Source organism: Podarcis muralis, chromosome 1 (genome assembly GCF_964188315.1).
Source record: "Podarcis muralis chromosome 1, rPodMur119.hap1.1, whole genome shotgun sequence".
Lineage (NCBI taxonomy): Eukaryota > Metazoa > Chordata > Lepidosauria > Squamata > Lacertidae > Podarcis > Podarcis muralis.
The window spans coordinates 78,000,298-78,011,585 of NC_135655.1; the positions used below are offsets into that span (position 1 = coordinate 78,000,298).

Genomic DNA, 11,288 nt, shown 5'->3' on the forward strand with positions numbered 1-11,288 from the left:
CCGTGACGGGGTGAGCTCCCGTTGCTCGGTCCCTGCTCCTGCCAACCTAGCAGTTCGAAAGCAAGTCAAAGTGAAGTAGATAAATAGGTACCGCACCGGGGGGAGGGTAAACGACGTTTCCGTGCACTGCTCTGGTTCCTCAGACGAGGCTTAGTCATGCTGGCCACATGACCCGGAAGCTGTCTGTGGACAAACGCCGACTCCCTCGGCCAATAAAGCGAGATGAGCGCCGCAACCCCAGAGTCGGTCATGACTGGACCAAATGGTCAGGGGTCCCTTTACCTTTACCTTTATGGGCAACATTGATAAAGTATGCTTTATTGATACAGCACAATGACAATAATGTAATAACAAAAGTCCTAAACGCTGCAACCTTTATTTCCTAGGAAGAGTCACTCCATCTCCTTGGTCATTTTAGTTGCCCTTTTCTGAACCTTTTCCAAGTCTACAATATCCTTTTTGAGATGAGGCAACCAAAACTGTACACAGTACTCCAAATGTGGCTGCACTATAGATTTGTATAATACCATTATGATATTAGCAGGTTTATTTTCAATTCAAGAAGAACCCTAAACAAATAACCAATACAATTGGAAATGTAGACAGAACAAGGTTTTACAATCACAGCATAGGAGATCCTTATCAGAATGTGTGTTGGCTTTAGCTATGTGTGTCTGCATGACCCTGATGACAAGGGGGATATTTGATAAAATAAAACTAAACTAGAAGCGGAGAAAAGCCATTATAATAAGACAGTAACTGACTATTTAAATCTAGGCACATATCTGAGAAACCATGTACAGCAACTGCACAGATTGCATTACAAGATTTGCAACATCAATGCTACTTATTGTGGTGCATGGTGAGCATTTTTACAAAGTAAGGCTACTGAGTAATTCAGTCATCCATGGTTATCTGTAATACCGTAACTCAGACAATGCTCTAATGACGGGTGACCTCAAGGGGTTTCTTTGTGAATGCGATGTATTTTATTTTTCACTGCTGCTTCAGAATTGCCCCTCCTCCTACACACCTGAATGTGGACTCTCATAGACATCCTCTCCCAAGGAGGGCTTAGACTTTCCAAGCTTACTTTCCAAGTAAGTGTTCACAGTGTTCACAGTGCTGGACCACTCAGAGGACCACTCTGCATGTTCAGATTGGTACCAAGGCTCTGAACAGGCAGAGTGGTTCTGCACAAAGGAAACAAGGTGTTGCCATCACTGCACAGAAGGGGCAATGCAGATGAGAAGGCTCTCTTGCCCGTCATCATCCACCTAACTTCTGCAGATGGAGACAGCTGGAGAAGGGCTTCCATTGACAAAGGAAGTACGCAGCAAGAAGCTAGTCCTTCAGCTACCTTGGTCCAAAAGCATGTAGAGTTTCAAGGGCAAACAACTTGAATTGTGCTTGGAAACAGGCCAGCAGCCAGTGGAATTGCCCCGCCTCAAGGTCTGGTTGTGAGCCACCATAGCAATAACTCTCTTAAGTAAAGGTAAAGGTACCCCTGCCCGTACGGGCCAGTCTTGCGCCCATCTCACTCAAGAGGCCGGGGGCCAGCGCTGTCCGGAGACACTTCCGGGTCACGTGGCCAGCGTGACATCGCTGCTCTGGCGAGCCAGAGCCGCACACGGAAACACCGTTTACCTTCCCGCTAGTAAGCAGTCCCTATTTATCTACTTGCACCCAGGAGTGCTTTCGAACTGCTAGGTTGGCAGGCGCTGGGACTGAACAACGGGAGCGCACCCCGCCGCGGGGATTCGAACCGCCGACCTTTCGATCGGCAAGCCCTAGGCGCTGAGGCTTTTACCCACAGCGCCACCCGCGTCCCCATAACTCTCTTAGTTGCTGCATTATGGAGATACGCTGATATTTAAGTCGTGAGAGGCACCAAGGCATTGTGAAATCTGGAGTTTCAACCAAAGAAGGCTTAGACTACCAATAGAATATAAACAATAACATTCCACTACCAAACAATATTTATATGCATGCCAGTGTTAGTTTAATCATATTGATGAACGTGTTTAGATTATGTTTCACCAGCTTTTCAGTGTCATGGATCATCCTGGGCTCCTAAGAGCTGAGGGCCTAGGAGTCAAGACTTATAAAAGTGCCTCAGGATAGCTCTTATTTATAAGAGAAACATATAATACAGCAAAATGTTCCTAAACTGATGATTTAATGATAATCTTCAACTGCTGAATGGAGAGCCTAAGAAGAGTCCACTAAGAGGAAGCCCATTAACAAAAAAAAGTAGCTTTCCTCCGACCATATATTAATTATTGCAGAAAAATGAATGAAGGCCTGAGAAAATGTGTGAAGTACCAAGTAGAAATGCTTGACATTTAGTCACCTTTTGTCTTGCATTTTGTTCGCTGTGTGTACAGATTGTTTCCGGATCTCACGGGAACAACTATCATTAGCTACCCTTTTGTCAAGGAGTCTCTGACACTAATTTGCTGCTTTGCTTCTGGGGGAAGGTAAATTACTATATATCTAATTTCCACATATCAAACTTGGCGTAAACCCTTCCCTGGAAAACAAAGGCTTTTTTTTAGGGGCGGGAGAAAAACAACCCCAAGCAAAACATCTATGATCAGCTGAACTTGCGTATTTTATCATCATCAGCTATTTAAAAGTAAGAATGCCAAACCAAACCTTTGATCACATTTCGGTGACAGAAGCGAGTGACAAAAGACCTGCCAGCATGGTAAGCAACTTACTATGTCTCTTTTATGCTTTTAAATATTGGTTACAGTGGGTTTTATTCTGAATAATCAAAGAAAAATATATACTGTTTTTCTTGCAGAAAGTTAAAACAGCATTAGTTTGTGCTTTTGTCATCATGATGGTCTTTTTCGTAGTTGAATCATCCCACACCCCAAAGGTAAAGGTTTTAGCTAAAATATCCTCCAAACTCTGCAGCAGTACATGGCAAGTTTCCAGTGAATTGTGGCTACTTTCTCTTTTCAGGGTAATCCAATAGCAAGAAACTGGGGTCCGCAATCAATGCTGTATCTCAAGGGAAGATGTAAGTTTGGTGTCTCATTTTCAAAAAAATGAAAATAAAAATGCTTGGTTCAGTTAAAAAACCATGTAATGGCTGTTTTTAATACTACATGGAATTTCAAAATGTTTGTTACAGGGTGAAATCTCAAATAAAAAAAAGTTTAGTTGGGCATTAGTTTGAAATACTTGGGAGGAAAATTGCCTACCACAACCACCACAAAATTAATGATTTATTCCAGTTAAAAGGCTCTAAGTAGATTCCTGATTGATTTTTTTAAAAGCAACAATAAACTGGTTCCCAGTGGGGCTATGTAAAATTAGCACTTGCTTAAATGTAATGAATTAATATGAATACATACAAGCAACCTGAAAACTAATTTTGTAAAATTGTTTAGCTATAGTTATATAACAAGGACGTTGCAAACAATATGAAAACTGAACTTGCTAATAGAAGGATGTCATAGAGGAGGTATGAGCTTTTCGAGATGAAGATGTTACACTGAAGTAGGAACTACATTTCCACAATCTCCTTAATATGTATTTGCAGGATCTGTGCATAACATGATACTTTATACTTTGAGGACTTTCTGTGGAGTACTGTGGAAGCAATGTGGCTCAGGGAGAAAGATGTGGCTAAATGTAATGTGATCATTTTACTCCGGCCATTTTTCTCAGAGCTATCTTTTCTTAAGAATTCTCTGAGTAGCATGATTTGCTTTGTGTGTTGTTTTTCTTCAGCTGTTTCACAGAGGCATTCCACTATATATTGCCCATAGTAAAACCGTAGTAAAACTTAAAATGGGTCTTCACCCTCCCCCATTTTTGAGGGTCCAGTGTATTCCAGCTCATTCTCCCTTTAACCTGCATGGGAAGGGGAAGAAAGTAATGGTGTCCCACCAAAAGATTAATGTGGAGAATCTCTCCCCCTCCACCCACCCACAGCAATACCCCAAATGTCCTTCCCATCAGCTGTTTTTGCCTTTTTGCTTAGCGAGGACCTGATTTGGGTTTAGTTAAAGGGCTTTCAAATTTAGGACAAATGCAGAGGTTAAAAATAAATATGCAGAATCAAAGTAACTATCGCTGGAAAAAGTAGTAATAGCAGGCGCTGGTTCACTTCGATATCCACAGGGCAAGAACACAATGAGGAAGAATATTTGGCAGCTCACTTGTGGGTCCGGGGCGTGGCCCCAACACCACCCACCAATGCGTGTCCACGGGCTTGTAAAAATAATCTGAGAAATCTCAGAATAAAGGGGTGGAAGAGGCAGTATTAGAACAGGCTGTGACATGAGAAGACATCTGAAGGCAGCCCTGTATGTATTGGGAAGTTTTTTATGTTGACATTTTACTGTTTTTATATGTGCTGTAAGCTGCCTAGAGTGGCTGGGGAAACCCTGCCAGATCGGCAGGGTATTAATAATAATAATAATAATAATAATAATAATAATAATAATAATGTGTCATGTCAATCACAAGTTAGCAAAGAGGATCAATACCAGAAAAATTAAAGAGGAGAAGGCTGTTACCTTCTTTGCCCTGCTTGCAAGTGACCAGAGGTATCAAGTTTCACTGCAGGTAGGAATGGTCAGCTGCATAGACCTTGATTGGATCCAGCTCAGCATCACGTATCTACTATAATGATACAGAGCAGCACCTCTTTGGCTGAAGTGGAAGAGAGAAACTCAGCACAAACTGGTCCAGGATCATGGGAATAGCCAGAGGGTTGCAGGGGGGCACTGCCCCCCATAAAGTAAATAAATAAAAATACTTAACTGATTACATCACAGATAACTCAGTTCTGCCATCCCCACCCCCCCTATTTAAATCCTGGCTATGCCCATGTCCAGGATCAAGGAAACCTGGAGCTGTCTGAAATCCTATGGCTTTCTTTTGCCCCATTTTATTTTGTTCAGAGCAGCTGGATGATCACCATAAAAGCTAAGCCAAAAAAACTACAGTCAGAATTGTGTGTGTACCTGAAGCCTTCGAAATTAGTTCAATGTTTAATGAATTCTGTACAAAAGTTATTGAGGAAATCTCCAGTGAATATACTAATATTGCAGACTGTTGTAAACTCTTCAGATCCCCACAAGAAATGCAGGCTGAGCAGTTATATAGATCAATGCTTGTATGGATTTCTGAGACTCCTTAAGTCTTTTATGGTGAATGAATTGGCAAGAATTCCAGCTGTTTTCATCTCACTTTCCCTCATTCTACTTTAATTGCTCCGTTTGTATTTGTAGAAGGGCTTTTACCTTCAAGGTTATTAAAACATTTGAGCAGGCTGGAAAATACTTTCAATTCATCTCTTTTTGGTCATTTCCATCATCCACTCAAGCCCAAGTATTGAGATTTGTAAGCTATATTATCTGTGTGAAAACCTATTTATCAGATGGCTGGTCAGATGTGAACATGTGCATTCAACCTCAAAGATCATAAGCAGCCATATATAGAACTCAAGGTAATTTGGCTTGCTTTTTTCTTTTACAGATGGTAGAAGATATGCTTCGTCTGATAGTGAAGAACAGTATTACAAGCTTGACTTGGATGATTTGAATGCAGTTATGAAAAGTATTTATTTGTAATTACATTCATCCTTTGTGCATCTTTTTATGAATCCTCTTTGCAAACCCAAACTTTTTGTTGTTCGTTTTTTAAAGAAATGGTACATAATTTATGTAGGAGGTATAACGGTTCAGCTACTTCAGTATAAAATAAACTAGAGAACTCTAAATCTGGAGTTAACTTTAGGAACATGAGGAGCAGAGGAAGCTGTGTTAGACTGAGTTGGTCTGTGGCATGCAGCTCAGTACTGTCTATACTGAGTGGCAGTGCCTCTCCAGGGTTTCAGAAAAGGCTCCAGACATACCTGGATATACCAGGGATTTAAACTGGTACCTTCTGCATGTGCTCCATCTTCTCAGCTTTATATTATATAGAGAGGCAAGTGAACTAATTTCCAAGCCCTTTCTCATGAAATGAATGGGTAACATGTTTCAGAGCACAGTATCTATATAGCCTGTTACTGACCTTCATAGTAAACTGCATGCTTGCATGTTAAAGCTGTCATGTGAAATGTACACCCATACTTCTAAGTTCAACAACCTGCTAAGCATTTCTTACGCAGATTGAATCATTTTAGTACATGAAAGCACTTTTTCTTTGAAATCAGCTGCACTACTCACATGCATTGGATTAAGGCTATTTTAAAAATGGTGTCCTTAAAAGAAAAAAAGTGCTCAGTACTTTGCAAGATCAAAACCATTAGTCATTTTCACTTGCTGTGAATTTTGAATGAAGTCTGCCTGTAAGAATTATACGATTATAGATTTGGAAAGGATCTCATGGGTCATCAAGTCTGGCACTCAGGCAGTTGTAGGGATTTGGCTACTTTTGTTCAAAGGCACCCTCTCTACTGATAAGCAGTCCAGGAGAACAGCTGTCTGCAAAGGCATTTGTTCCTTATGTCTCAAGGACTGAACCCATCCTGAATCAGGCCTTCCAGTGTTCTGGGGAAATAAATGAAGAGGGCAGACTTCGTTCTCTAGCATACAGTCTCTGTAAAGACCTTTGTAAGGAGGTTGGGAGAGTGAATCAGGAGGAGCATGGGTTAATCTAAACGGAAAACCAATCTAAAGAAGAGGGACTTTACCAAACTATGAAAGGCTGTGAGGGTTGGACGTTTCAAAATCTGGATGCCAAATCGAGACTGTCACATTTATAAAAATTTACCCCTCTTCCCATTCTCTTTCTCTCCCTCTTTTCCCATTTTACCCCATGGAGGCTGGCATTTGAATTTCAGTTTGCAAAGGTAGTCTTTATGTAAAATAAATGAATGAAAGTAGCTTGTATCAATAAACTCTTAATTTCACAAGAGCAGTCCCCTCTCCTGCCCCAGTATATAGGACAAGTAGGGACATGTGAATGTTCAGATTGGGATCTTGAGGCATATGCAGGGAAATGCCAGGGAGCCAGTGCAATTTTGAAGTGAGAATGGTGCAAATTCACAGTGAGAAATGTAACATTTTGAATATGTCTCCCTTTTTTTATAGGTTACAAACATTCAGCACCACAGAAATTCCTGAACATCAGAAGAAAATGAACATCTCAGAATATGGACATTGACCACTTGGACTAATGTTCTATTTTACTTGACCTTTGAACTCCAAACACTGCAAACAATTTTAAAGTGTTCCATTAATATATTTATGAATAATCTTTACACTGTGTGAAAAACTCTATTAGATGTGATTATTTTGCCATTCTTTTAACGAGCGTTGTTTCAACCTATTCAGCTTACATTTGAAACTTTTGCATGTAATAAGAATTCTTGGTAGTAACAGATCACACAAAAGCAATACAAAAGAAAAAGTTCCCACAAGTGTTTGTTGTCAGTTGCCTTATTTCTTCTCTTTACAGCCTACAGCCCAGCATCCCAAGGCCCACAAAATGTGCAGTGTAGAAGTGGGTACATATAACATGACAACCCAGTCTTCCAATGATGCTGAAAATGGAAGGTTCAGGACCTATAAATGGAACCATTTATTTGTACAGCACATAGTTAACTATGGAATTTGCCACCAAAAGATGTAGTGATTAAGGATGGGGGGGGGGGATTCAATTCACTTTGCATTTGAAGGCCAACATACCTACTGCTCTGCGGAAAAGATACATGTCATTTTGGCCATGGGACACCTTCCTCCAAATGTTAATGGGTGTCTCCTACTTCCCCCTTTCAGTAATTTAAACTCCCAGTGCATCATTTAGTCAGAAGTTAAATGTATACAGGTTTGCAATTTAGAGATTTAATTGATCACGTTCCATTTCCCCTTATTTTTATGCATTATTTTTATGAACTTATTAGTTTCATTTTCCTCACAAGCACTTCTTAAACTTTACCCAGAAATCTGAAAAGAATGTCATATTTTTAGCTCACAGAGGCTATTTTATATTCCTTGCAATCTTTTTTTTTTTTAAAAGACCATGATTTTAAACTACTCATATAACAATTATTTCTGAAAGATCATTGAAAGCTTTCAAATTACTTGAAACTCACACCCCATCTTCATTTTCTCCTTTCCTATTCAGTGAATTTGCATTCTTGGATGACAACCACTTTCTACTGCTTTTATTTTCACACTTCTAATATGCTTCCACATAAACTGTAAAGGGAAATGAATGTGTAATTAAGAGCTCATTGATGTGGATGAGACTGAAATCCTAATGTTGTAAAATATGCTTTGGCTAAAGTAGTCTACGCATTTTGCCAGGTCTCTAGATTTTTACATAAAAATGGGGATACCTTTCTCCTATAAATGATAGTGTGATCTTCTAATCACTATAATGCCATTCCTTAGCAAAGGTGTTTAATCCAACATTACTATTATTAGCATTTTTATAAAGCTGCCTTTATAAATAATAATAATAATAATACAAATAATCCAAAGTACATCTATTTGGGTAGTTTTGACTTCGCCAGGAGTGAGCTGAGCATTTGTTTATTATGGAGGACTAGGTGCCATTAATTTTCATTATGAAAAGAATGATACATTATGATAATAATGATACATTGTTTGACAGATTAAGTAAACCCAAGTACACATCCACTAATAGCAACATTAGTTGCCCTAAATGTTAGCTGTAGAAGGTATTTTGACTCAGACAATATACAGTCAACATTCAACTCTTGACATATATAAGCAATATTTATGTGACTCACATCACTGTAGTACTGAATGACCCAGAGCCATTAATAAATGTCACATTCTGTGGAGGAGGAAAGGTATTTTTCCATTTTATAGATGTGAATGTGACACATACACTGTGACTAATAGATGATGTGTTTATTAAGGCAAAAACTGCATGTGTTCTGAAGCATAGCAATATTTTTCATTGTATGGCTTTTAAGTTTTTAGAAAATAAGGAAGAAAGTCAATTTCTATTGTTCATTCTCTTCCAACATGTGAACCCGACCAGATAGGATGTCTGAGCTCAATCGTTCCAAGCTCAGATCACGTGTTCAGAAACTTGTTACTATACAGTGGTACCTCGGGTTACATACGCTTCAGGTTACAGACTCCACTAACCCAGGAATAGTGCTTCAGGTTAAGAACTTTGCTTCAGGATAAGAACAGAAATCATGCTCCGGCGGCACGGCAGCAGCAGGAGGCCCCATTAGCTAACGTGGTGCTTCAGGTTAAGAACAGTTTCAGGTTAAGAACGGATCTCCGGAACGAATTAAGTACTTAACCCGAGGTACCACTGTATTTTGTAACCCAAGATTTCTACCTGTGTTTTCTGGCTGCTGTATGGGAAAGCACATGAGTTTGTAAGTAAGCCAATTTTATTTTGCCAAATTGTGTGGTGCATTCTATGCCAAGGGAGTAGAAAGGGAGGCACTGTAAGCTACTTAAAATGAGACATTTAAAAGATCTAACAGCTCATATTCCCACACTTTACTTTGCTGCATGTTTCATGTTTTAAAACCTCTGCTGTGGCTCTCTCTTACCAGAGGGTATTCTGACCCATGTTTGGATCTAGGGATTCAGTGAATTCTTCTTTACTCAACCAAAACCAACCATAACCAACAACATGTGGCTCAACGTAAGCAAGTAAATGATGTACATTGGGTCAAAAAAGGCCTAAGTTGATAGAAAACACTCCTCACCACTGCGATCACTTGAGCTTCCAGTGGCAATAATGGATCACTTTGTTCCTTTAGTCAGAGTGCAACCCCGTTAAGAACAGGCAGTCTGCCTAATTCCTGGACCTGGGAGCCACCCATCTACAATACCTCCAAATTAGGATTCAGCTTTAGCTAATTGGCTCTCATCCACAAGGGAAGAGATTCAGTTCAGTTCATATTTAAAGGTGAACTTACCTAATTCAGTTTCCAAAACAATATAAGAACCCAAGCAGTCACACTTCAAAATTCAGGCTTCTCTGAATTTTGCAATGCTGTTCTCAAGCCAAGAAATGTTTACAAAAATGTACGTACTAAGGTAAAGTGTGCATAAAAGTTATTTTCACATATTAGTTAAAATTATATTATAAAAATTGCTTTGCAAAAATGTATATATTATAGAAAATCTATTTAAAATGTATATAAATTAGCAGTGAAATGTTGATGAAGTTTCATGAGGACTTAAAAAGAACACCAGAAAAAAATGTGAAAAAACGTGAAAAACTGAACTTCACACTGGAAAAATGAGAAGCTGAGAAAAACCAAAATCGACATATTCACCTATCCCTATCATCCAGTCCACCACTACATTCAGGCACTGGACCTGTACAACCACACCTGACTCATTTGTAACAGAGAAATAGTGCTGGGTGACATTAGTACAACAGTGACACTGTACTCCAAATCCCTTGCTCTCAACGGCTTCTTATAGAATCTATATTACAGATGTTAAAACTTAGCAGTTAAAGCCATTTCCAGCCCTTTCCTTTCAAATTCTGGAGTTCTGGTCCGCTGCAGCCCCTTCCATCTTGGCTTGTCTTTCGATTTCAGCTCCTTCTTTCTCCAAAAGTGCTCAAACTGTAACTTACGTTTATTTGCCCATTTGATTTATATATAATATTTCAACTCCAACTTGCAATGTCATAGCCAATCAGAAGGGCAGCACAACTCTACTTCAATTTCTCTTTATTATAATATGTTAAGTTTCTCCCTCCCTCTTCTTTAGATCTTTTGGTTTCATTTCCTCCTTAAGTATCAAATCCCTGGGCTGAATTTTTGACCCTCTATCAGAACAGCCTGCCATCCCACAAAGCAACCATGTTTGAACTAAAAAAACAAAATGTAAACCTATGATAGGCAATCAGTTGTTAATAATGAGCAGTTCCAATCTCAATGGCCTGCAGAGCAGGAGATTAGCCCCTTAAGCCAAGGGTGGGTAAACTCTACCTCATGGGTCAAACCTGACATGACATCCCCTTTTGGCACACAAGGGCATTTTGGGGAAACCTTATCCACCCACGCTACAGCTAATGCAATGTGTGACATCAGGGGCAGTGTTGATTAAGGTGTGTCTTCAAAGGAACAGTCAGGAGCTTAACCTTGGCTCCAAATTGTTCCTTTCCTGGAGCAAGTCACACTCCACACACCTTGCTCAAGAAAGGCAGAAGTGGTTACTAGTCAACGGAAACCGCTTCTCCCTCCCAGCACCGCGGTGTCTTCAAAGCTGCCCCGTACGGCTCCTTTCCACCTCTAACATAGTCCAAGGAGCTACAATTCACACCACATTTCATAAACTACCGTTATCAGGATCCTT

The 11,288-nt window shown here is 39.8% G+C and overlaps 1 protein-coding gene across 2 annotated transcripts; it reads left to right on the forward strand.

Moving 5' to 3' along the window:
- Nucleotides 1–2,525: 2,525 nt before the first annotated feature.
- LOC114585114 (spexin prohormone 2-like) lies at nucleotides 2,526–7,393 on the forward strand. 2 transcript variants are annotated; one of them, XM_028707415.2, is made up of 5 exons: nucleotides 2,526–2,710; nucleotides 2,810–2,887; nucleotides 2,974–3,031; nucleotides 5,503–5,593; nucleotides 7,065–7,393. In XM_028707415.2, exons 1-5 carry the CDS (start codon nucleotides 2,645–2,647, stop codon nucleotides 7,135–7,137), a joined length of 366 nt encoding a protein of 121 aa, XP_028563248.2. In that variant the 5' UTR covers nucleotides 2,526–2,644; the 3' UTR covers nucleotides 7,138–7,393. The 2 variants fall into 2 exon arrangements, with proteins under 2 accessions (XP_028563248.2, XP_028563256.1); XM_028707423.2 differs by having other exon boundaries at nucleotides 2,533–2,710; nucleotides 5,503–5,583.
- The last annotated feature ends 3,895 nt before the right edge of the window (nucleotides 7,394–11,288 follow it).

Excerpts from the sequence above, each read along its gene's own strand:
- LOC114585114 (XM_028707415.2), top strand. The coding sequence starts at position 2,645 with ATGCCAAACCAAACCTTTGATCACATTTCGGTGACAGAAGCGAGTGAC. Across the intron at positions 2,711-2,809 it reads ACAAAAGACCTGCCAGCATG|AAAGTTAAAACAGCATTAGT; the intron begins GTAAGCAACTTA and ends TTTTTCTTGCAG. Across the intron at positions 2,888-2,973 it reads AATCATCCCACACCCCAAAG|GGTAATCCAATAGCAAGAAA; the intron begins GTAAAGGTTTTA and ends TTCTCTTTTCAG.